The following is a 27,243-nucleotide window of genomic DNA, read 5'->3' as shown; positions in this document are numbered from 1 at the left end:
GCATGCGCCGTGCAGCGCGAGCGCGAATGCAGCGCGAGGAGCTTGCAGTGAGCCCAGCCAGCCTTTACCAAGATGGCTGGCCGCTGGTTTGGAATCGGGCTCAGCGGGACGGCCGGTGCGTCGCTCGTGCGTGGCTGGGCAACAGACGCCCAGGCTTCGAGGCCTGCCTGCAAAAACGGGGAAAGGTAGGAAAATTAATGAGATTAGATAAAAGATTTAGAAATTAATTAACTTTTTTAAAAAACAATTTGTGTTTTAAAAGCAACTTTTTTAAAGACGCAGAAAGTGGGAAAAAGAAATGAAAAGTTTGGAATCAAGATGGCGGCGACTCACCTCGGTTCAGAATGATAAGCCCCACCCACACATGCACCGATTGGTCGACCGTCAGATCACCGAAGCGTAGGATTGGTCAATCGTCCCGTCACTTGACTCTAGGAGGGCCCGCCCGCACGCGCCACGAACCCGCCCCCGCCACACAGCGATTAGTCGACCGTCGGGTCGCTCGACCGTATGATTGGTCGACCTTGATGTCACTCGATGCTAATGAGCGGATAATGAGCGGAACGTTGAACATTTTTTGGATACCGCGGGTGCAATTTTTGTCCGACCAAAAAGTAAATATGCTTATGATCGTTCTGGAATCGTAAGCTTTCTTTTGATGTAACACACGTGTAGGTTCGCTCTATAACTTGAGTGTGTATAGCCGGACAGACAGACAGACGGAATGACAGACAGAAGAACCGCTTTATATATATAGATACGGGAGAGGGGCGGGGGAATAGGTTCAAATTTCAAAAATCTGAAACCTGACCCCAACCCGCCTCCAATACACTCACTTTTGGTTTTAACGGAGCTGGGTTGAGGGACGGGCAACTTCCTGCTCTTGAGAAGCGGGTCCATTATTTAACGACGCTCCGATCTCCCCCCGACCCTCGCCCCGAACTCCCCCGACCCACACTCCAATCTCCCACCAACCCACACTCCGATCTCCCCCCGACCCTCGCTCCGATCTCCCCCCGACCCACGCTCTGATCTCCCCCCGACCCTCGCTCCGATCTCCCCCCGACCCACGCTCCGATCTCCCCCCGACCCACGCTCCTATCTCCCCCCGACCCACGCTCCGATCTCCCCCCGACCCACGCTCCGATCTCCCCCCCACCCACGCTCCGATCTCCCCCCCACCCACGCTCCGATCTCCCCCCGACATTCGCACCAATCTCCACCCGACCCAGGCTACCATCTCCCCCCGACCCACGCTACGATCTCCCCCGACCCACGCGCCGATCTCCCCCCGACCCACGCTCCGATCTCCCCCTGACCCTTGCTCCGATCTCCCACCTAACCCACGCACCGATCTCCACCCGACCCACGCTCCGATCTCCCCCCGACCCACGCTCCGATCTCCCCCTGACCCTCGCTCCGATCTCCCACCTGACCCAAGCACCGATCTCCACCCGACCCATGCTCCAATCTCCTCCCGACCCACGCTCCGATCTCCTCCCGACCCATGCTCCGATCTCCCCCCGACCCACGCTCCGATCTCCCCCCGACCCACGCCCCGATCTCCCCCTGACCCACGCTCCGATCTCCCTCTGACCCACGCTCTGATCTCCCTCTGACCCACGCTCTGATCTCCCCCCGACCCATGCTCCGATCTCCCCCCGACCCTCGCACCGATCTCCCCCCGACCCTCGTCCCGATCTCCCCCCCGACCCAACCCCGATCTCCCCCGACCCTCGCTCCGATCTCCCCCCGACCCTCGTCCCAATCTCCCCCGACCCTCGTCCCAATCTCCCCCGACCCACGCTCCGAACTGCCCCGACCCATGCTCCGATCTCCCCCCGACCCACTTCCCGATCTCCCCCCGGCCCTCGCCCCGATCTCCCCCCGACCCATGCTCCGATCTCCCTCCCGACCCATGCTCCGATCTCCCGACCCATGCTCCGATCTCCCTCCCACCCTCCTCTCCAGCTGTGGACTTCCAGCACAGGCTTTCCTGCCCAACAGCCAGACAGCCTCTCAATCTGTTTGGCTGCTGGCCGGGAAATGGAGCAAAAATTCACGAGTCCCTGCCGTTAAATTCGGCAGGACCTCTTCGTTAATCGCATTTCCGAGTTTCCCGGCCGCTATAAGCCCCCCTCCCTCATTCCCTCCCCACATCCCCTAAATGTCTGGGCCAATGCAACTATAACTGTACAAGCCATTCGACATCATGCATAATACTGGAGACTTGGTCATTATGGAGTATTTTAACTATTTTCATTTGTGGTTTGAAAATATGATTGAAAACATAATCCCTTTTTTCCTCAATGCAGTCTGAGATACGTCATTTCACTCTGTGTGTTTAGATGTGGAGCAACTGAATTTTCATTCCAACTTCAGTGTGGGTGTAAACCTGGTGGGAGCAGATTAGCCGTCCATTATACACCCAGCCTGAGCTTTCCTTCCGTTGACTTCACCTAACCAGATCTCTATAGAAACAGCAGCGATAAGTGTTGGCTTCAATAGAAAGGAAAATTGCACGGGGTGTATAACTGGCGGTCAATCCACTACCGCCCATTATACACCCCCGCCGAAGTTAAAGTTCAGGCGGGGATCTTAGCCGGAATGAAGTAATCCGACAGGATGAACATCTGCATCTTATTATTCATAATGATAAGTTTCACAAATATATAATGCTGTTGACCACGTTGTTGGCAATTGTCTGGTGCATTTGATGCAGAAATCCTGCTGCAAGAAAGAGAGGATTGGTGTTGCTGATTGATAAACATGATACTAACCTAAGAATAAACAGCTTTCAAAGACACTAATGAAGCATTTGTTATAAAACATGGCAGGCGCTCAATTAGTCACCCATTTTTTAGGCGCTACACGGCCATCTAATGCTCAACAATGGGGCCTGAGATGCGCGTGCACACTTCTGATGGGAAGTGCGCGGGACGCCATCTTGGTAAAGGTGTTTGTGCGCACATACCTAATGACCGGTGGCAGCATGCAGAGCAGGCAGATTATGATGTCAATCTGTACAAAGCTGATTTGACGCCAGCACTTTTATTTTCAAACTCCACATCCAGCCAACACCCTGTCCTAACCTCGCATAACTGAACACAACGTTAAATGGAATGAAGGACCCCGCCTCCACCACCAGCGCTATTTAAAGGGATCATAATCTACTTACAGGTTAGTTGCTGGATTATTTCTTCTGGCTGCTGGTGCAATGGTACATGTTTTTGGAACTTTCCTATACTTGGCTACAGTTTGAATAGTCTACAGAGAGTGACTTTGCTGGTGCAGAAATACTTTGCTGTTCATTTAAATGCGTGTGCTGAAACAAGTTTCTTCCAGACATGGATGACCTGGTAGGCTTTCCTCTGAAAATTGAACATGACTGGGAGAATGAAGAGAGGCCACACAGAGCAGGACAAGTTGCTAGAAGAGGGAGGACAATGAAAGGAAGAAGGGCTCTCAGCAGGAGGCCGTATCAGCCCAGGGTCTTTAGGGTGCAAATCTCTTACCTTAACTTCAGCGAGAACCAATGCGTGGGACGTCTTCACTTCACTAAAGAGGTCGAGACTGAAATCTGCCAACTGCTGCAGCCACAACTGCAACCTCAAAACAGGGCAAGGACAACATTGCCTGTGGCTGTCAAGGTGACCATGACTCTTACCTTTTATGCATTTGGCTCCTTCTATATTGTTGCTGCAGATATAAGCAACATCTTGCAGTTTGCAATGCACTGCTGCATAAGCTAGGTCACTGAGCCTCTCTATACACAGAGAGACAGCTTCATCTCATTCCTTCTTGCCAGAGGTTAGCAGGCGGAGTGAGCATAAGGGTTTACATGAATTGCAGGCTTCCCCATGGTGCAGGGTGCCATTGACTGCACACACAAAGACATATGAACAGAAGTGGGTACATGATCGGCTGTTTGTCGAAAATGGCAGGGGGTTGGCAAGGAAGCCGAACAAGGAAAAGTTAAAGGTCTCCAACTTGGATTGACATGAGTCTCTGTGGGGTATTGTCTTCATCAAGGCCATGCTGAGCTGCTGCTTGCCTATCTCTTCTTGGGAAGGAACTGTCTTTTCTCAGAAATACAGGACTACATTATTCAAGAATTTAAAAAAACGTTATGCTACTGAACTGAAAACATATTCAAACTACCTTATTGATTTTGTTGTTCAAGCTATCATGACTAAATGTAATCACATGTCTTTTGACCAAGCTAACTACTCAATCGTCTGGTTAACATACTGAATAAATGATTTGATTTAGATGATTTAGTTAATACAACGTAGACGTTTTGAGGTGGTCTTTCCAAAGTGGAGGAGCTAGTTTTAACTGACTGCCAGGAGCCACAATGCAGATCCCTTCAAAGCTTTGTGCAAAACCCTGTGCTCGATTCCTCCATGCTCCTTGACATTGAGCACAGGCTTTCCAGTGCACCAAGCATTTGGGTGTGTACACCCATCCACCTTCTTCTGTAACCTGGCCCATCGAAGTCCTCATCTGACTCCTCTGCAGCAGAACTAGTGTGCGACCTTGCCCTGTGAGGTGAGGTGCTAGGTGAGCTGGCACCTGCGCTATCCTTTCCCCCCACCCTCGCTCCTGTGCACTTGTACCCTGTGTCTCACCATGCGTAGATCCCTCCTCTATCCTAGCCTCTAAAATATGCGCAGTGTCAATCTCTGAGCTGGTGGCCACGAGTGTAAGATTGAGTGACGATGTCTCTATATCTTCACTGTCTTCTTCCTCTGACTGGGAAGGTTCTTGGGTATCTGAAATGAAAAATGGACAAGGGTTGGGTTGTGGTGAGGGGAGAGGAGAAAGTAAGAAGTGCGTGCTTATACCATCTGCAGCTTGTGAGTCAAAAGAAATTGTGGGATGAGGGAGAAGTAGGATGAGAGAAAGAGGATTAGGTATGCAGATACCCTCATCATCGATCCTTCCAACCCTGCCAGTGGCCACGGTCTCAGGATATCTCTCTTTCTCTCCACCTCTTGCACCAAGACCTCCAGTGCATTGTCGGAAAACCTTGGTGCTCGGTCTCTAAAATGTTCAGCCATTCCTCAAAGTATCAGAGCCCAGATTTAGTTTTGAAAAAAATCCCTCCACTTCTTGCAGCCACAATGCACCTCCCCCTTAAGAGGTGCAGGCTGCTTTTAAGTTGCACTAGTGACTCACGATATCCATCTCCCTGCTGATGCGTGCAACCAATGAACAGCGCAGGTAGCGCTCGCTACATGAAGCAATCATTTAAAACAGAAAGCAGCACCAATTTACCGTGCTGCCTGCAACGCAATGAACGGGCACAGCATACCGCAATCCCCATGCCCATTTTCAGGGGTTTGCCAATTTAACCCCCGGCTTGTCTGTATATCTGCTTCCAATGTGTTTTCTTTGAAACAAAATCAGGAATACTTCTATCTGATCAAGAAAAACCAACAATGTTGATCTCATATTTTGCTTAGTCCCTCCTCCCCCCCCCCGCAATATATCCAACATATAAGCAAATGGTGTCTCAAAGAATATAGTTGTGCATTCTGAGTGTGGGAGGTGGGAGGCAAAGGCAGTGTGGGGAACTGGAATGAAAAGTGAGCATTGCCAAGACAGTGCAGATGTTATTGTTTAATTTGGATTACACGTTCAACACATTGCAAAAGGTTACAAGATTATCTGAGATTACGGATATGCGCTGTTGATTTCTTTTAAACTCATTTATCGGAAAAAACATTCAACTGAAAATTCACGTTTTCTACCTATAAATGGGACACATTTTTATTAAATTGTTCTTAAGTGATGTGAATAATGTTATGGGGGAGAAATTCCCTACCTTAGCACCACCCATTAGCGTGGCGTTAAGTGAAGAAAGTGGCGGTGGCACAATTCCGCCAGCTGGTGGCGAGTCCTGCGGCATCCGCCATTTTTGACCACCCAGTAGCGCTGCCATTCTGAAGTAGCGCCCTTAAAACAAAATGGCGGAGTGGTGACGTCACCACGGTAAACTTCGACATTAGTGCTGAGTTCAGTGCTGGGTCCTAAGCACGTCAGGTAAACCTAGCCTGCAAGCACACTGACCGAGGTGCTGTCAGCACCTCTTAAAGGGATACACGCATCTTTCAGGTAAGTTTGCATATAAGCTTTTGGACTGTTTTTTTTAAATTTTATTGAAGTAGTGGGTTACTGCAATAGATGTTAAAAGTTTTTTAAGTGTGTAAGGAGTGCTGCTGGATGCTTCCAAGGCCTCGGATGGTAAAGGAAGGCCTCTAAGAAGACAGAAAATGCTGCAAATACACAGCAGGTCAGGCAACAACCATGGAGAGAGAAACAGAGTTCACATCTCAGGTCGAGGTGCAGCCTGACCAGCTGAGTGTTCCAGCAATTTATGCTGTCATTTCAGAATTACAGTATCCACTCACAGAGCGAAGAGGAAGACACAGAAGAGGAAGAAACAGAAGAGGAGGAAACAGAAGAGGAGGAAACAGAAGGAAGGATGCAACCCAGACTGCCCCTTTCTGGTTGGGATATCCAGGGTGGAATTATCCAACTTTATACATCTATCCATCCAATAAAACATCAAGGAATCAACTCATCACCCTTGTGTATTCCCTTTGTGACTGTCTTGTGTGTGCCTTTGCCTATCCTACTGATGTCACACAGTGCTACCCCAGTGACTGCAGCATGGCTGGTGGAAGGCTGCTGACTTTCTGTGGGGGACACTGCAAATGGCCTTGCTGGTCGACCTTGAGGAGCTGGTGGCTGGGAGCGTCAAATCAATCTCCTTTTCCCTCTTTTTGGTCACCCACTGGCTGGGCAGGCTTCATTTCTTGCGTGTGTGAAATGAGGAAGGCACAATGGTGGAGTTTTGGTGAAGGGAGGGCGGGAAAGCAAGAGGTGCATGCCAGAAGGAGGATAACGTATGAGGATACCAGCATCGTGTATCCTTTCTGCCCTGCCGCTGGCCAAGGGCTCAGCCATGCCCCTGCCAAGAATGGCCTGCACTGTCTCCTCCGAGTGGGTGAGGGGAGGCTAGGAATGGGAGATGTGTCCAATGATTGGTGCAGATTGTTGGTAGCTGAGTGATTGTGAGGTGGGGCGGGGTCCTGCATTGAGCAGTGTGTGAGGCTAGTGGTGCAGTTGGTAGGAGACAGCTCTGGAAGATGCATTCACTGACCTTGACCACTGGTCTGAGGTCATGAAAATTCTTTGGACACTGGAGCCAGGTCGTGGCGGCGACACTGGTGGCAGTGACGGCCTCAGTGATGTGGTCCCACATCCTTCTTTCTGGAGGGCCTCCTGACCCCTGTGGGTAGAGGACCTCTCTTGCAGTGTTGACCCCCTGCACAAAGCTGGAGCTCTGCGTGTGAGACCCTGGGTGCCCCTTCCCTGGCTTGCTGAGACATTTGTATTAGTGCTGAAGCACTTTTCCCATTTTTTTAAGGTGTGGAAGACAGTTCAGCTTTAAGAGCTGAAGACTCCCATTTGAGAATTATTTTTAATGCTTTTTTTTTTGAACAGCAGTAAGGGCTGAAAATTGCAATTTTTCACTTCTTTGTAATTTTTCTTAGTTCTGAATGCATTGCCCCTTTAATTGTCCACAATGCCTTGCGAACTCCACAGCCTCGCTCCCATAGGCTGTAAGAAGCTGCAACGCCAACTGTGTATGGGAACTTCGGGCCGGAGGGCTCTATTAACGCCACCAGGAGGGCATTGCACGGTAAGTTAGCGCTGCGGTCCACATTGCCAACCCCCAGTGTGAATTTTTCAACGGTAGCGGTGCGGCCATTTTCAGTGGCTGTTAACTTGAGTTGCCGGTGATACCGGCAATTCTCATGGCGCACACAAATTTCTCCCATGTTTTTTCAAAATATTACGTGCATTTCCTGCAGTGTAACAAATCCAAACTTAAACTTTATAAAGTGGGATATTACAAATTATAATCATGGAAATTAATAAAATTACATAAAGTTCCTAACCACATCTCTAGATTCCATTTGGTGCAGAAATACTGCTGCAATATTTAGAAGATTATTGGGGTAAATTTTCACCTTGGGGACAGGTGAAAAACTGCTGGTTGTGGATCAGCCACCTGTTATTGAGGTTAATGTAAAGTGAAATCAGCCGGGGTTTATAATGGCTGGCCGATCCAGTGCCACCCATTTTCTGCCACTGCTGAAAGTGAAAATCATCTCCAAGGAGTCTGTTCCTGGGCAGCAGGTATGTGGGACATCAGCAGAACAGCATCAAAGTTTCTGCCAACAGTCCCTCTGTAGTTCTGGGAGGGTGGTGCAATGAAAATAAAATATGGATTTCAGTTAGGTATTTTGCTAAACACTTGAGGGGGAATTTTAACGTGCTGGGAGCGGGGGCAAACCCTGAAGTGTAGCGCTTCTGACAGAGTTTTTTTAATCCAACTACTGCATTTGCATCTGACTTCCTGGTTTCTCAACCAATTACCATGAGCGGGCGTGATGACGACACGCATGAGTCGATTTCAATTGAACTATTTAAAGGGACACTGCAAAGATGACAGTTGATGGATTGTGGAGGTGGGGGAACAGAGGAGGTAAGTGTTGTTATGCAGTCCCAACTTGGCAAGTCTACACCTCGTTTCACTCTTGCCTCCTTAGATCTGATGCTGTGGACTGTTAAGGGCCCACGGGGAGATCATTTTCCCTGCCGACGGGAGAAAGACGCCTGCCACTGAGAGCAAGGTGTGGCTAGAGGTGGCTCAGGAGGTGAGCAGCAGGAGTGTGGTGCCACACTTCTGGATACAGCGCCGTAAGCGGTTTAATGACCTAATCAGCGCAGGAAAGGTGAATACACTGGCACATTCAACTACATCCTGATGTGTGTATCACGCCAACCCCCTCACTCTGCCTTCTCAAGACTACTCCAGCACATCACTCCTCACACCAACTTACCCTGCAGGTGCACCTATCCCCATCTGTGCATCCAACACTGACACTCACCCTCACCTTAATGCAATGTCACACCTCTCCCTCATAGTCACCCTCAACAAATGTTGTCCATCCATCCGTTCAACACATTTCATTACTGTCACTCAAATGTCTTTTCTTTCCCTCCTTGCAGGAGAAGAAAGCACAGAACACCAGGAAGAGGCAGAGAACCGGAGGTGATCCACCAGCAATTTCAATACTTACATTCGCAGAGGAGGAGGTGCTGGAGATCAGCGGATTCTTGGCATGCCTGGCCATTGGAGATGGGGAGATGGAAACCTCCTAGCTACCTGGTGACTGAATTAAATATCACATAGCCCGATGGCATACAACACTCGCTCATGTTGACTTGATGTCAGCAGTCAGTGAAATATGATCATGTGCATAATGTTCACTTAAAACATTCTTACTGTGACAGTTCTAATTCATGTCTTTAATCTGCAACAGGACCACCAAGCATCACGCAGAAGGTGGTTCAGGAGGACGACGACAACTCCTCAGATGAGGTCACACACTCTGAGGGTGCACCGTCATAGGACTCATGCAGACCATGCACCAGCTCAGATACTCACACTTCAGTGGGACCGGTAAGGAAGATAGTTGGGTTTTCACCTGGTGGCTCACACATCACAAGTGAGCAAGAGCAGATGGTGGAGACAGGAACAGCAGTGGAGAGTTCATGTCAGAGGCCGCAGGACACTCAAAGCTCTGTTCAGCTGGACCATCAACGAAGTGGATACTTCTGCAGCAGCAGCAAAGAATGTGAAACGTACTGGCAGGTGTTCCAGCCGCACTGTGCCGCTTGCAGAGAGATTGGAGAAGTCCGTCTCAAGGATGAGTGGCATGATGTCGCAGGCCTTTGCGATGATCTCTTCTGTCTTCATCCATGGAAAGATGGCCACCTGCATGAAGCATCAAACGCGGCAATCAAACGAGTGCATGCAGGCCCTCACCAATGGCTTGCACGTTCTGAATGCCACCTTCAATAGGATTGATGAAACTCTAGCCTTGGCCGTTCAGCACCCCACCGATGTGCAGCAAAATGCTCTCCAGCTGATTGCTAGCAGGGAAGTGCAGGTGGGCCATGAGAGGGAAGATGGTGAAAGGGGGTATGGAAGTCGAGACTCTGCTCAATGTGCTTCCACTTCTCACCCGGTGCCCTTCCCCCGCCCTGGTCAGTACCCCACATGCTGCCTCGTGTCCCGATGGCCAAGGCTGCCCCTGTACAGATGCAGGTGGAGCAGTGTTTTGGCGGGGCCCTTGCGGGCTCCGAACCCAGTGGAGATCAGCCAAGAGCATCTCAACAGTCAGAGCAGGGATCTTAAACTGCCTGACTCTACCTCTGCTGAAGCCACAGAGGTTGCACCACGTAGAAATGCTAGAAAGAGGAAGAGTAAAGATCTGTAGCTGAACAATGTTAGATTGTTAAGTTTCTGTTTAATTTATGAGCCACATAAATATTTGTTTGCACCACGTTCCCATGTTGCCAATTTTTGCCTGCTGCCTGGCAAGTGGCCTTCTCACTTGTTATGAATGGTAAGACAAAACTTAACGCCGAGCAATGGGAGGCTGTGAAAGGAATGCTTGGTTGATTGCAGGACTGCTTTGTGTTGGAGGAAGGGGTGGGGCCAAGTGGTTTTAGCATGTGGCTGTCAGATGGGTGAACTGGTGCAACCTAACTGAACTTTGCTATTATGAGGGTATCCCGGGCAGCAATATGCCCTGCTGCTGGTGCATTGGCCGCATCACATTCCTCCTCCTCTTCCTGCTCCACCTCATCTTCCTCCTCATCCTCCTGCTCCTCCTCAGCTCTGTGTTCTGTGCCTTGTTCCTCCTGAAGGTCCAAACGTCGCTGCTGTGCAATGTTGTGCAGAGCGCCGCACACCACGACCACTCTGGACACCCTGGCTGGTGTGTATTGAAGGACGCCTCCATATCTGTCGAGGCATTTGAAGCGCATCTTCAGCACATCGATTGCTTGCTCGATGACACATCTGGTTGTCATATGTATTGCTCGTGGGCCTCATTGGTTGGGTTCCTCACGGGTATCATCAGCCATGTTTTAAGTGGGTATCCCTTGTCTCCAAGCAGCCAGCTGGTAAATCTGCTTCAAGGTGCAAAGAGATCAGGGAGGGTGGATTGGCGCAGGATGAAAGCATCATGGCAGCTGCCTGGGAATCTTGCGCACACCTGCATAATCATCTTTTTGTGGTTGCACACCAGCTGCGCATTGACGGAGTGGAAGCCCTTGCAGTTGACGAACATTCCTAGCTGATCTGGGGGTGCCTTAATTACCACATGCAGTCGATGACGCCCTGCACCTGTGGGAAGCCAGACAGAGCCGCACACCCAAGTGCCCGCTCATTCTGGCTGGCATCATCTGTGGCAAAGTGTACATAATTGCCTGCCCTGGCAAACATGGCATCAGTCACCTGTGTTATGCATTTGTGGGCGGCCGACTGCGAGATCCTGAAATGTCTCCGGCAGATCCCTGGTAGGAGCCAGAGGCAAAGAAGTTGAGGGTGGTGGTGACTTTGATAGCCACTGGTAAAGTGTGGCCACCAGGTCCACTTGGCAGCTGGTCATGTTCCAGCAGGCTGCAAATGTCTGCCACCACCTGACGCAAGGCTCCGAGCCTCCTGAGACATTGGTGGTCCAACATGTCCAGGAAGTTGATCCTCTCTGCCTGTACACCCTGTGTTGCGGGTATCACCTCCTGTGAGCTGCACCTCTCTGCACATCCCCTCTCTCCGGTGGAGCGGCAGGTCTGTGGGGAGCAGGCTGCTGCTGCTCCTGCTGGTGGTGCTCCTGCGGCTGGTGCTCCTCCTGCTGCTGCTCCTGCTGCTGCTGTTGATGCTGATGGTCAACTTGGTCCTCATCTGAGGTCCAAGCTAAAACAACATAGGCAGCACCCATGCTGATCTGATAGATCACAGCTGCAGAGTGCAGATCAGATGTATAAACCTCCAAAGTAGTGAAAGTAACCTCTCAGAACAAGTACTATGAGCAAAAGCCTTTCACACAATTGGGCAAGAAACCAGATGGGAATTTTTCTTCAATTCATTTCTTCAATTCATTTCTTCAACCCTTTCAATTGCCACTGTGCTCTCGCCTTGCTTTCACTGGCGAGTTCCAGGAAGCCTGGGAAACTCATGCACCCACAGTTAAATCCTAAAACCCCTGTTAAGATAGCTCTTAATGACCTATTAACATATTTAAATTGGCAACCCGCCTCTCCCGAGGGGGTTTCTTGCACGCAACTTAACGCACTGCAGTTAAATGCGATAGTTGCCGGATTGGAGCCTGCTTCCCGAAGCACTGTCAATTTCTGCACTTTTAGCCCCCACCCCCACCCCACCCACCCGCTCCCAAACCCACTTGCTCTTGAAAATTAAAATTCCCCCCTGGAATTTGTTGCTGCTGTTACTATTCAGATCTGGGTACATGCATTCAGAATGCAGAACACAACTTTGGTTGTAAAAGATAATTGTGATTACTCAAATATAAATGGAAGGGAGACACTCCTGGGCTTTGGATTGAATACATAACTATCCATGAGATACCCCATGAACAGTTTATATTCTCTAAATTATATTCCATAGCAAGGATAACAGATTAGCAGAATCTTGCTTAGTATCTATTCTCAGCAGGAGCGGGCTACATGTGGATTGGAAACTATTTCAAAGAAACCAGCAGTTAGAGGCACTATTACACATATTTAATAATTTGTTAGAGAAAGGTGTAGTGCCAGAGGACTGGTGAATAGGTAACATAATACCTATATTTAAGAAGGGAGAGAGAACGTGTCCAGGGAACTATAGACCAGTCAGCATAACATCGGTGGTAGGAAAAATAATGGAATCCCTACTAAAAGAGAAAATAGAAAAATATCTAGAAACCAAAAATATAATAATGAATAATCAGCATGGATTTCAAAAGGGAGTCTTGCTTGACCAACCTCATTGAATTCTTTGAAGAGGTAACTGAGAGAGTAGACAAGGGTAATGCAGTAGATGTAATTTAACTAGATTTCCAAAATACCTTCGATAAGGTGCCACACAATAGACTAATGAATAAGGTCAGGGAATGCGGAATCGGGACAAGTAGCAGAATGGATGGCTAGCTGGCTTCAAGACAGTAGGGGTAAAGGATAGCTATTCAGCTTGGCAGAAGGTAGAAAGTGGGGTCCCACAAGGATCAGTGCTGGAACCATTGTTGTTCACAATTTATATTAGCGATTTAGACTTAGGAAGCAAAAACACAATTTCTAAATTTGCGGATCACACCAAATTGGGGGGGTTAGTCAGTACTGAGGAGAACTGCAACAAGTAACAATAAGATTAATAAACTTGCAGAATGGGCATATAATTGGCAAATTAATTTCGACATAGGTAAGTGTGAGTTATTACATTTTGGTAAGAAAAATAAGGAGGTCACATATTACTTGGAAAATAAAAATCTAAATGGCGCAGAGGAGCAAAGGGATCTGGGAGTGCAAATACACAAATCAATAAAAGTAGCGACACAATAAGGCCATAAAAAAGGCAAACCAAGCACTAGGGTTTATTTCTAGAGGGACTGAATTGAAAAGTAAAGAAGTTATGCTAAATCTGTATCGAACCTTGGTTAGACCACACTTGCAGTACTGTGTACAGTTCTGGTCATCATATTATAAAAAGGATGTAGAGGCACTAGAGAGGGTACAAAAAAGATTTAAAGGGATGATACCAGAAATGCGAGGGTATACCTATCAGGAAAGGATGAACAGGCTGGGTCTATTTTCTCTTGAAAAGACAAGGCTGAGGGGTGACCTAACAGAGGCCTTTACAATTATGAAAGGTTTTGATGGAGTAGATTCGGAGAGAATGTTTCCACTTGTGGGGAAGAGCATAACTAGAGGCTGTCAATATAAGATAGTCACCAAAAAATCAAATGGGGAATTCAGAAGAAACCTCTTTACACAGAGACTGTGGAACTTGCTACCACAGAGAGTGGTTGAGGTAAATAGTATAGATGCTTTTAAGCGGAGGCTAGATAAGCATATGAAGGAGAAGGGAATAGAGGGTTATGCTGATAGATTTAGATGAGGAAGGATGAGAGGAGGCTCGAGTGGAGCATAAAGGCCAGCATGGATTGGTTGGGCCGAATGGCCTATTCCTGTGCTGTATATTCTATGTAATTCTATAGGTCAAGGGTGAGGTGCTCCTTTAAATTTTTATTTCCTCATTTCCTTCATCTTTTCTGTAGAAAGTAAAACATTTTAGTTGACAGCCATGTATAGAAGAGGCTGTACTCAATGGGACATGACTATATGGTCAACATAATAATGTCTTATGTAACGGCTCTACGACCACCCAGCTGAGACGAGCTAACTCAGCACAGAACAAGAATCAAAAGTAGGTCCTCCTTACCTAGATAGCTCAGTGCCACACCAGGTGGTGCATTTACATAAGAACTAGGAGCAGGAGTAGGCCTTACGGCCCCTCGAGCCTGCTCCGCCATTCAATAAGGTCATGGCTGATCTTCGACCTCAACTCCTCATCCCCATGTCCTTTGACACCATTAGTGCCCAAAAATCTATCGATCTTAGTCTTGAATGTACTTGTCGACTGAGCATCTACAGCCCTCTGGTGTAGAGAATTCCAAAAATTCTCAACCCTCTGAGTGAAGAAATTTCTCATCTCAGTCCTAAAAGGCCGGCCCCTTATTCTGAGACTACGATCCCTAATTCTAGGCTCTCCAGCCAATGGAAACAACCTCTCAGCATCTACCCTGTCAAGTACTCTAAGATTTTTATATGTTTTAATGAGATCACCTCTCATTCTTCTAGAGTCCAGAGAATATAGGCCCATTCTACTAAATTTCTCCACATAGGACAATCCCTTAATCCCTGGAATAAGAACATAAGAACATAACAATTAGAAGCAGGAGAAGGCCTCAACTCTACTTTCGCGCCTGATCCCCATATCCTTTGATTCCCCTAGAGTCCAAAAATCTATCTTATCACAGCCTTGAATATACTCAACAACTATAAGAACAATCTAGTGAACCTTCGTTGCACCCCCTCTAAGGTAAGTATATCCTTCCATAGGTAAGGAGACCAAAACTGTGCACAGTACTCCAGGTGTGGTCTCACCAAAACACTAGAGAATTGCAGCAAGGCTTCTTTACTCTTATACTCATTGGCACAACATTGTTCAGGATACTGCTTGGATCATTTTTCTCTTTGTGTATGTGTGCATTCTGTGGTAACAGCTAATGGTCCTGCTGGGATTTGTCATTGCCGATGAAAACTGATTAGTCAATTTGAAGGTAGCAAATGTAACCCCGCTATTCAAGAAAGGAGGGAGAGAGAAAATAAGGAACTACAGACCTGTTAGCCTGACATTAGTCATTAGAAAAATGCTGGAATCAAATTATTAAGGAAGTGGTAATAGGGCACTTAGAAAATCAGAATATGATTAGGCAAAGTCAACATGGTTTTATGAAAGGGAAATCGTGTTTGACAAATTTATTAGAGTTTATTGAGGATGTAACTAGCAGGGTAGATAAAGGGGAAACAGTGGATGTAGTATATTTGGATTTCCAAAAGGCATTCGATGGGTGCCACATAAAAGGTTATTAGCATGGATAGAAGATTGGTTAATGGATAGAAAACAGAGAGTAGGGATAAATGGATCATTTTCCAGTTGGCAGGCTGTAACTAGTAGGGTATTGCAAGGATCAGTGCTTGGGCCTCAGCTATTTACAATCTATATTAATGACTTAGATGAAGGGACCGAGTGTAATGTATCCAAGTTTACTGACGATACAAAGCTAGGTGGGAAAGTAAGCTGTGAAGAGGATACAAAGAGCCTGCAAAGGGATATGGACAGGTTAATTGAGTGGGCAATAAGGTGGCAGATGGAGTATAAAGTGAGGAAATGTGAGGTTATTCACTTTGGTAGGAAGAATAGAAAATCAAAATAGTTTTTAAATGGTAAAAAAATATTAACTGTTGGTGTTCAGAGAGATTTAGGTGTCCTCGTACAGGAAACACAAAGTTAGCATGCAGGTACAGCAAGCAATTAGGAAGGCAATTGACAAGTTGGCCTTTATTACAAGGGGGTTGGAGTGCAAGAGTAAGGAAATCTTACTACACCTTCACCACACGGACTGCAGCGGTTCAAGAAGGTGGCTCACCACCACCTTCTCAAGGGCAATTAGGGATGGGTAATAAATGCTGGCCTTGCCAGCAACGCCCACATCCCATAAACAAATTTTTAAAAATTGTATAGGGCTTTGGTGAGACCACACCTAGACTACTCTGCACAGTTTTGGTCTCCTTATCTGAGGAAGGACATACTTGCCTTGGAGGCAGTGCAACAATGGTTAACTAGATTGATTCCTGGGATGAGAGGGTTGTCCTATGAGGAGAGATTGAGTAGATTGAGCCTATACTCTCGGGAGTTTAGAAGAATGAGAGGTGATCTCATTGAAACATATAAGATTTAAGAGGGATTGACAGGGTAGATGCTGAGAGGTTGTTTTCCCCTGGCTGGAGAGTCTAGAACTAGGGGGCATAGTCTCAGGATAAGGGGTCAGGCATTTAAGACTGAGATGAGGAGGAATTTCTTCACTCAGAGGGTTCTGAATCTTTGGAATTATCTACCCCAAAGGGCTGTGGATGCTGAGTCATTGAGTATGTTCAAGGCTGAGATCGATAGATTTTTGGGCTCAAGGGGAATCAAGGGATATGGAGATCGGGTGGGAAAGTGGAGTTGAGGTCCAAGATCAGCCATGATCTTATTGAATGGCGAAGCAGGTTCGAGGGGCCATGTGGCCTACTCCTGCTCCTAGTTCTTATGCTCTTAATTGAAAATGTATTGATAACCTAAGGTATAATGCATCACGATTCCTATATCTTGGATCTCTTTATTTTCAGCCGCAGTTCTGGGAGACTGTGTCCGGGGAAAGCCTATGGTATCACCATCTGGCTTTTATTATAAGGACCAGTGGATGTCAACGACCTGCAATATCCGCCGCTTTGACACTCCTGCAAGAATTACAGACTGTCTTCGTAGAAAAATAGTTCATCTGTTTGGAGATTCCACTATACGTCAGTGGTTTGAATATTTGACTGAATTTGTGCCAGGTTAGGTTGTTTAGTTGGTCTATCTATCTATATCTTGCATGTAGCATGGATCACATATTAACTGCACGAGAAACTTGAAGTTTGTCAATTATGTTTTTATAATTGGCTCAAGTATGAATTTGAACTAAGAAAAGTAGTTAGAAAACTACTGATGAGAAACCTCTCAGGACTGATGAAAACAACGAATCTTAAATGACTCACCTACCAATAAGAGAAAGGTGAAGGTGAACCAATCAAGTAAATCAAAATACTTTTAGAAAATTGTTTTGGTCTGCCATTTTACCCCCTTACCCAACTGACTAAGGGCTCAAAAATAAAGTATGAAATATAAAAATATACATATTGCAAAATAACATGATTTAAACTTAACTATAACATTGTCTTTGATTATCTTTATTAATACTTTTATTTGAAGGTGTCGTCTGAGCTTGGACTTAATACGGTAGATTGGTTTTCCCTTTGACCCGAGGGGAGGACCACTTTCGCAGTGCAGAGAGCAGGAACAATGGGCAGAGATTCATTTTGATAGATCTTTGTCCCTTTAATTGCCCCAGGATTTCCAGGGCTTCCCTGGTTATGGGAATCAAGGGATATGGGGATCGGGCGGGAAAGTGGAGTTGAGGTCGATGATCAATCATGATCTTATTGAATGGCGGAGCAGGCTGGGGGGACCGTATGGCCTACTCCTGCTCTTATTTCTTATGTTCTTATGAGCTGTGTCTGTGCGGTCAGAAATGCACATCTGCGATGGGCCTGTTAATGAAGCGGGAGATGGGATTCCCAGCCTCCCATTTCCCTTTGCCGGAGGAATGTTCACTGGGCACTCAGTGAAACACAGAGCTAAGGTCTGCCCCGGTCTGCCTGAGGTGTGGGCCTGGCTAGGGAGGCCCCTGGGTCATGTTTCTGGCTCAGGACAGTAAATACCAGCAGTGTTGGAACTGGACAGGAGCATTGCACTTCGAGGATTACAGTTTTCACAGAATAATAGATAGAATTGTGGAGTTCAATCCTCAGAGTATCAGCAAAAATCTAGAATACCATGTAATAAAAATACAATTTGACTTATTCAGCCTCCATGACCATCATAATACATTACGCCGGATATTGCTGAAAAAATAACGATGGGTGAATGACGCACGCCATTATTAATGTGCAAATCGGTCAGCAACTTTTGACAAGGAAGAGATACCCCATGAATTGCGAATCACAACAAGTTGCTGGACGATTTGCGTTGCTCCGCTGTGAGCTTAGCAAAGACGGCTTCTCACCCTTAACCTTCCGTGAGTTTCATGAAGTTGTTGCATTTGCACATTAATTGCCCATTAGACTCGCCACAGAAACCTAAGTCTAGTAATTAGTAGCGTAACTACCCTCTTTCTGTTGACTTTTTCTCTCTCTCTTAATTCAATCTTTCTTTCCATCTCTTTATTTCTCTTCCTGTGCCTGATTTGACGTTGAATTCATCACTCTGATTCACCCTCCTTCTCAGTCCTTCCTCTGTTTATTTCTCAATAGTAAATCTCATTGGGCCAGAAATTCGGGTCGGAGGCTTCCCGCGGGCGCAAGTCCCCGACCTGCACTTACATAGCGTGCCTGCCGTTGTGCTGTGGGGCCGCATGGGATTCCAATCCTGGGCCTCCTCCAGCTGCCGGTGTGCAGTGCTCACGTATCTCAGCGGCGAAGTTAGTTCGCTGTGTCCCCTGGGATCACATGGGCCATGGGGAGTCAATCGGAGCAGGGAATCTCTATTCATAGACTTGACAGGAAGACCTGTCAAATCTATGAATAGAGATCGGTCCCAAAACCCAAGTAAAACTTCAAATAAATTTTAAAAAACATCACATTTTTTAAATAACTATAAATTTTTGAAAAAAGTAATTAAAGTTTTTAACAGGGCTAAAAATAAACTTATGTTTCTTTAAAGTATTTTAAAATGATAAACCTGTGGAAAAAAGGTCTTAATTTTACTTAATTAACCTCTTACCTTGTTAAAAGCAGGCCTTGCGACTGCTTTTTTCATGCGCAGCTGCTCAGGACTTACTCGCACGGAGAAACCTGTAAAAAAATCGGAAGTTCCAGGCGTACGCGCTGCCTCTCTGGTGCACGCGTTTGACCTGTGAATCCCTTCAAGGGAACGGAAGTTCCAGTTTCCCGCGCATGCACAGTGCATGCACGAAACCGGCACTTTCGTTGGCCCTACGCGTGAGTACACAGCGCGTACTCACCCGTGGGGACCCGAATTTCTGGCCCATTGTTTAAGGAGAGATACTGTTGGTCCCGTTGTTCACCAAGGTCCCAGATGCTCTGTTGCCCTCGCTGCACTGTTAGCAGCTCGCACTTCCAGAAACTTCCAGTGCAAAAACTTTTGGAGCTGAAGGGTGCAGGAAAGTCTAACTTACTGGGCACCAAGTGAGATTCCCTGCGCCAGCAAATTCCAGCCTAACGTGTGTTCCATGGTATAACATCTCATTATAAAACAGCACATCCTTCAAATCCCCATAAATCAGATATCCACTGGTGTAAATACCTTCTGCAAACTTATGTCCACCTTTTGTTTCTGTAGGGTGTGCCATGATGTGTGTGTTCCTGTGTTTTAGTTTTTACCCCTCCCTCCCCCACCTATTCTTCCCTCTCCTGTTTCGGTTTGGTTCCAAAGGCATTAGTATCGCTCCACTAAATACGTCCAAGTATCATTCTTCCTGTGTTAGCGGAGATGGTGAGTGTTGAGAAACTAATCAACTTGATTGGCATCACAACCAAACCTAATACTATCCTCGTACAACATCCAGTGCGCATGAAGGCCTGGAGTTTCCGCTAGATTGCGCTGTATTTTTCAGCACAATTCGTCCAAAATCAGCCAAACCAGTGCAACAGATCGCAGAATTTCAAGCGCAAATTACATCCAACAAATCGAATTTCCGCAATCTGTTGTGCTGGTTAAAAAAAAAAAATCGCGCTAGAAGCTGGCCCCGCCCACAAAACTGGCCACGCCCCAGGCCAATTAATCACCGTTGGGAGTTTCCGCTAATTGCGCCCATTAAAATTAAGCTTTTTTTTGGTGCACAAGGACACTAATAGGCACGTTTTAAAAGTGATTGAATACAATGTTTTTAATTTACTAAGAAACTGACTACTGTACACCAATGTAACAAGCAAATGGTTCTGTATAGTGTTTTAAAGTCATGTTCAGTTATTTAAAATCAGGTTACTCACAGGTGGTGGACTAGACACTCTGATTAAAAGTGCTTATTTTTTGAGATAAACCCATTTTCAGATGTATTAATCAAACTGCACCAGGTTATCAATCTTAAATATATCAAGAAATATTTTTTAAAGCAAAATTTAAAAAAAAAATTACATTCTAATTCTGGTTCATGGCAGATTTTACGTTCAGCAATATGCAAAGGAGTTTGAGCGGAAACTTGAGAAAGAAAAACGCTTCTCAAAACTAGCACAATTTTGGGCACAATTTGTGGAATCTCCAGGCTGAACGTTCCAGCAGGGGGATTATTGAATAGCAATTGAACATGTTTGATTCATTTTGTCCTCCCCTCTGTCGCGCAAGGCATGGTGTCTAATTGTAGTGCCCCATTCTCTCCAGCTCAGATCAACCAGTTAACCAAGAGCTCGAACCTGCAAAACTTCCTGATTGGAATGACTCAGTACTCCACCAGGTGGTGCTGTTGCTCACTGGGGAGCAGTTACAAACTATTCTAGTGTTTCAGGCAAAAAGTTGTAAATTTAGTTGAAATACGTTCTATATATTCAAATAAAAAAGTTTATGTCCTTTTCCAAATACCTGATTTGTTAGTGGTAACACACTCGGCAGCTTTACCTTTCTGTATCTCTGAGGCAGCCTCCCCACTGCTTCAAAGTCCCAGGTTCCAGTCCCTGGCTCCAACCTTCCTCCCAATGCCAGGCCCCGAGCTTCTTTTCTTTTGCCTGTATGCTTTGCAGTGCTTCCCACATGTCAGTAACAGTTGGGACAATTGCTCTGGAACCATTCTGTCAGTGGCAGAAAGATCTTCTGGTCCCAGCCCCAGACCCTGGCCCTGATCCTTGCTCTGTCCCACTCTGTGTAGTGCCTCCCCTCCCAGCACAAGCTTCCAATTTCTCTCATTCTTGTGTGTTGCTGTAGCTCTCAGGCCACTACCTCCTGTCTCCATCCAGACTCGCCCTCTCCCTGATTGGTCCTGCTATCAACATCTGACCCAGTCCAGGTTGTCAGCTAGTTTGTCCTAGGATTTAAAGAAGGTTAAATTTACAAATTAAATAAATCAGTAAAGTGGCATGTATGAGAGGTATGTAAAAACATGGGAGACGCACAATGGAAGGAAGAGAGAAGACTTACAGAATAGGTCAAAGCAAACCAATATAATATATGTGGTACACTCTTATTTGCCAGTTTGTCAGTCTGTACTTACTGCAAGATTCCACTGTAAGATTTATGTCTCTTCCCTCATCTATTACATTGGCACACTGCTAAATCTGTGGCTCCATTTTGGTGCTCTGATGTGTGAAATGATGTCCCCCTCCCAGTTCCATATCTGTCAACAACAGCAAAATTATGGCTTCGTCATTTTCTCTTTAAGTGAGTTTTAACTAAAAAGTTTAGTTAGTAGTCTAATAGAGGCATGGCAGGGCACCTCATTCCCGTCGAATGCACATCCTGTGCCATGTGGGAGGTCCAGGAAGCTTCTCATGTCCTGGACAACCACGTGTGCAGGAAGTGTCATCAGCTGGAGGAGCTCAAGCTTCGTGTTTCGGAGCTTCAGCAGCAGCTGGCGTCACTGCAGTACATCCACGAGGCTGAGAGCTACGTGGCTAGCCCGTTTCAAGAGGTGGTCACCCCGCAGCTGAAGAGTTTGCAGGCAGATAGGGAATGGGTGACCGCCAGACAGACAAGGAGGACCATGCAGGTAGTGCAGGAGTCTCCTGAGTGCATCTCACTCTCTAACTTGAATACTGGTGAGGGCGATGGTTCCTCTAGGGAGAGCAGCCACAGCCAAGACCACGGCACCATGGCTGGCTCAGCTGTACAGGGCAGGAGGAGGAAGGTCAATAATGCAATAGTGATAGGGGATTCAATAGTTAGGGGAACAGACAGGCGTTTCTACGGCCACAGCCGTGATTCCAGGATGGTATGTTGCCTCCCTGGTGTCAGGGTCAAGGATGTCACTGAGCGGCTACAGGACATTCTGAGGGGGGAGGGTGAACAGTCCATATCGGTACCAATGGCATAGGTAGAAAGAGGGATGTGGTCCTGCAGGCAGAATTTAGCGAGCTAGGAAAAAGATTAGTAAGCAGAACCTCAAAGGTAGTAATCTCCGGATTACTCCCGGTGCCATGTGCTAGTGAGTACAGAAGTAGGAGGATAGAGCAGATGAATACGTGGCTGGAGAGATGGTGCAGGAGGGAGGGCTTTAGATTCCTGAGGCATTGGGACCGTTTCTGGGGGAGGTGGGACCTGTATAAGCCGGACGGGTTGCACCTCAAAAGGGTCGGAACCAATATCCTTGTGGGGAGGTTTGCTAGTGCTATTGGGGAGGGTTTAAACTAGCTTGGCAGGGAGATGGGAATCTGAGCATAGATTTAGTAGGGAAAGAAGCAAAGCTGGAAATGGAAGGCAGTAAATTAGTAAGTGAGTTTGGAAGGCAGAGGAAGCAAAGGCTAGAAAATAGACAATGAACGAGTTTGGCAGTGCTTAAATGCAAGGAATCTATTGAATAAGGCAGATGAGCTGAGGGCATAGATAGACATGTGGAAGTATGATATCGTAGCTATTACTGAAAGATGGCTGAAAGAAGGGCAGGAATGGCAACTCAACATTTCTGGTTACAAGATTTTCAGACGAGAGAGGGGGATAAAAAGGGAAGGGGTCGCAATATTGGTTAAGGAAACAATTACAGCTGTGAGGAGGGATGATATGTTAGAAGGATCATCAAATGAGGCCATATGGGTTGAACTGAAGAACAAAAAAGAGGCAATCACACTGCTGGGAGTATACTATAGACCCCCCAAACAGTCAGAGGAAGATAGAAGAGCGAATATGTAGGTAATTTTCTGAGGAGTGCAAGAACAATAGGGCAGTAATAGTAAGGGATTTCAACTACCCTAATATTAACTGGGATAGAATTAGTGTAAAAGGAATAGAGGGCGCAGAATTCTTAAAATGCATTCAGGAGAACTTTTTTAACCAGTACGTAACAAGACCAACAAGAGAGAGGGCGGTTCTGGACTTAGTTTTAGGGAATGAAGCCGAGCAGGTGGAAGGGGTATCAGTGGGAGAGCATATTGGTACTAGTGATCATAATTCGGTTAGATTTAGCATAGTTATGGAAAAGGACAAATGTCAAGGAGAATACAGGGTAGGATAAGGAAAAAAAGGGAAGCTTTTGTCAGATACCGAGAGCTCGATACTACAGAAAGCCTAGAGGAGTATAGAAAGTGCAGGGTGAAATTAAAAAGGAAATTAGGAAAGCAAAGAGAGGAATTAAAAATTATGGCAAGTAAAATCAAGGAAAACCCAAAGATGTTTTATAAATACATAAAGAGCAAGAGAATAACTATGGAAAGAGTAGGGCCTATTAGAGACCAAAAAGGAAACCTATGTGTGGAGGCGGAAGACAAGGGTGTGGTTCTTTATGAATACTTTGCGTCTGTCTTCTCAAAAGAGAGGGACAATGAAGACATTGTAGTTAAGGAGGAGGAGTGTGAAATATTAAATGGGATAAACATATAGAGAAAGGAAGTATTAAGAGGTTTAACATCTTTGAAAGTAGATAAATCACCAGGCCCGGATAAAATGTATCCCATGCTGTTACGAGAGACAAGGGAGGAAATAGCGGAGGGTCTGACCATCATTTTCCAATCCTCTCCAGCTACAAGCATGGTGCCAGAGGACTGGAGGACTGCTAACATTGTGCCATTGTTTAAAAAGAGATAGACCAAGTAATTACAGGCCAGTCAGCCTAACCTCGGTGGTGCGAAAATTATTGGAAAAAATTCTGAGGGACAATATAAATCATCATTTAGAAAGTCACAGTTTAATCAAGGACAGTCAGCATGGATTTGCTAAGGGAAAGTCATGTCTGACTAACTTGATTGAATTTTTAGAGGCGGGTAACGAGGAGGGTCGATGAGGGTAGTGCATTTGATGTAGTCTACATGGATTTTAGCAAGGCTTTTGACAAGGTCCCAAGTGGCAGGTTGGTCAAAAAGTAAAAGCCCATGGGATCTAAGGGAAAGTGACAAGTTGGATCCAAAATTGGCTCAGTGGCAGGAAGCAAAGGGTAATGGTCGACATGTGTTTTTGTGACTGGAAGGCTGTTTCCAGTGGGGTTCCGCAGGGCTCAGTACTAGGTCCCTTGCTTTTTGTGGTATACATCAATGATTTAGACTTCAATGTAGGGGGCATGATTAAGAAGTTTGCAGATGATACAAAAATTGGCCGTGTGGTTGATAGCGAAGAAGGCAGCTGTAGACTGCAAGAAGATATCAATGGACTGGTCAGGTGGGCAGAAAAGTGGTAAATGGAATTCAATCCGGAGAAGTGTGAGGTAATGCATTTGGGGTGGACTAACAAGGCAAGGAATACACAATAATGGTAGGATACTGATAAATGTAGAGGAACAGAGGGACCTTGGAGTGCATGTCCACAGATCCCTGAAGGTTGCAGGACAGTTAGATAAGGTGGTTAAGAAGGCATACGGGATACTTGCCTTTATTAGCCGAGGCATAGAATATAAGAGCAGAGAGGATATGCTAGAACTGTATAAAACACTAGTTAGGCCACAGCTAGAGTACGGTGTACAGTTCTGGTCACCACATTACAGAGAGGGTACAGAGGAGACTGACGAGGATGTTGCCAGGACTGGAGAATTTTAGCTATGAGGAAAGATTGGATAGGCTGGGGTTGTTTTCTTTGGAACAGGAGGAGGCTGAGGGAGACTTAATTGAGGTGTATAAAATTATGAGGGGCCTAGATAGAGTGGGTAGGAACCAGCTATTTCCCTTAGCACAGAGGTCAATAACCAGGGGCATAAATTTAAAGTAATTCATAGAGGATTAGAGGAGAGTTGAGGGAAACTTTTTCACTCAGAGGGTGGTAGGTGTCTAGAACCCACTGCCTGAAAGGGTGGTAGAGGCAGAAACACTCATCACATTTAAAAAGTACTTGGATATGCACTTGAAGTGCCGTAACCTGCAAGGCTACGGACCAAGAGCTGGAAAGTAGGATTAGGCTGGATAGCTCTTTTTCGACCGGCACAGACACAATGGGCTGAATGACCTCCTTCTGTGCCGTAAATTTCTGTGATTCTATTATTCTATGATTCATGTTAAATAATGATATATTTTCTGTTTTAGGTCTCAAAATATTTGATCTTGGCAATCCTATAAAGGTTGGCCCTCTGTGTGCTTTGGACTTGGAAAACAACATCATGGTGAAATATCGTCCGCAAGGCCCACCAATCCAATTCAACACCATTTTGAGCCAGCACCTACACTACATTTCAAATAAACTGGATGAAATTAAAGGAGGAAAAAACACAGTTATAGTCATCACCTTATGGGCCCATTTCACCACTTTTCCAGTGGAAGTGTATATCCGAAGACTACAATATATCCGGAGGTCAATTCTACAGCTACTAGGAAGGAGTCCGGATACACTGGTTGTAATAAAGACTGCCAATGTCCGGGACCTTTCACAAGATGTTAGTCTCTACCACAGTGACTGGTACTCCTATCAGCTTGATATAGTGCTGAGAAAGATGTTCACAGGCATCAACGTGGCATTTGTGGATGCGTGGGAGATGACAATAGCACATTACCTGCCACATGATATACACCCCAAGCGAGTCATTATAAAAAATGAAATAGATGTGTTTCTTTCATATGTATGTCCTTCTGAAAAGAGATAAATACTGTATTAGATCTGAATAATATATTTTAATACTGAAAATTAACATTGAATATATGGCTGGGAATCTCTGAAGTTCAATAACATTATTTGTAGGAGATATAAAACATGATTAGACCTTTACTGAGTATCAAAACAGGAAGTTGTATACATAAGGACTAATACATTGAGTTTGGTTTTAAAAAAATGCTGATATATGAAATAAGTCCAAGTACCAGTTTAATTAAAAGCTTTTTATATTTAATTTCAATGGAAGACACTGAAGGAAATTTCTCTGGGCATGGCTTAGTTTTGACAGATTTTGTGGGTGTGTCTTCCATGTTCTGCAGTGTCAAAGAGCAAGTCTTCGTTCTGGGCCTCACACAAGGTACGTTTGTATTCTTTAGGTCACCGCCAACTGCAATTTTGGGCCAAGAAGTTTAAGTTCGCTGGGTCTGAAAGACCAATTTTTCTTTAAATGGGGAGAGGGAAGAGAAATGAAGCTTTGTCAGTTTTAATTGAATTTCAGATTTTCAAAACTACGACTGTAAAATAATCAATCAACGTAGCTGAACCAACATAAAAGGTTTCAACCTGTGGTGAAGTGATGTCCTGTGACTCTCTTGTCCATCTGTCCTCACAGCAAAGAGGTTTGACTGCTGAGGTAACCTTGGTTACTTATTAGTTTGGAATGTACCTACTGACCAATCCGGGTCCAGTCCCTGTAACGTGAATCATAGCCTGTGGTCAGGGCGATGGATTTACAGTGGCTGGAGTGAAGTTCCCTTTTTACTACAAGGAATTCTAAGATATTTACCTGTGTTTTGGGGACTAAATTCTGCGATTCTATCAATTCTTCTATGAAAACTGTAAATCTTTTACAGGTTAATTCTTTTGGGTTATAAAAATAAAGATTTTGAAGGGATGGTGGATTATATCTATCTATATAAACGGATCGATCTGTCTGTCTGTCTGTTTGTCTGTCCTTCGGTGTGCGTCTGTCCGGCTATGCACTCGAAAGTTATAGAGCGTACCTACACATGCATTACATCAAAAGAAAGCTTACCATTCCAAAACGGTCGTAAGCGTATTTACGTTTCGGCCAGACAAAAATTGCGCCAGCGGTATCCAAAAAACATTCAAAATTCTGCTCATTAGCATCTCATTATCCGCTCATTAGCGATAGAGTGATGTCGAGGTCAACCAATCGTACGCCGGGTTCCTGGCGCATGTGGGCGGGCCCTCCTACAGTC

The 27,243-nt window shown here is 45.9% G+C and overlaps 1 protein-coding gene across 2 annotated transcripts in view; it reads left to right on the top strand.

Annotated features, from left to right (window-relative positions):
- LOC147107700 (NXPE family member 3-like) overlaps nucleotides 1-26,945 on the top strand; it is a 50,755-nt gene extending 23,810 nt beyond the window's left edge. Inside the window, exons 5-6 of one of the 2 annotated variants that reach the window (XM_086006926.1) lie at nucleotides 16,882-17,091; nucleotides 25,459-26,945. In XM_086006926.1, coding sequence (XP_085863052.1) covers nucleotides 16,882-17,091; nucleotides 25,459-26,012 — 764 coding nt within the window. In that variant the 3' untranslated portion in view covers nucleotides 26,013-26,945. The remainder of the gene's footprint in view (nucleotides 1-16,881; nucleotides 17,092-25,458) is intronic. The other variant, XM_086006927.1, reaches the window with a different exon arrangement.
- The last annotated feature ends 298 nt before the right edge of the window (nucleotides 26,946-27,243 follow it).

Source organism: Somniosus microcephalus, chromosome 14, assembly GCF_052327205.1.
Source record: "Somniosus microcephalus isolate GS21.2 chromosome 14, FLI_Smic_1.0, whole genome shotgun sequence".
NCBI lineage: Eukaryota > Metazoa > Chordata > Chondrichthyes > Squaliformes > Somniosidae > Somniosus > Somniosus microcephalus.
The sequence above is the reverse complement of the archived record's forward strand: the minus strand, read 5'-3'. Positions and strand labels throughout refer to the sequence as shown.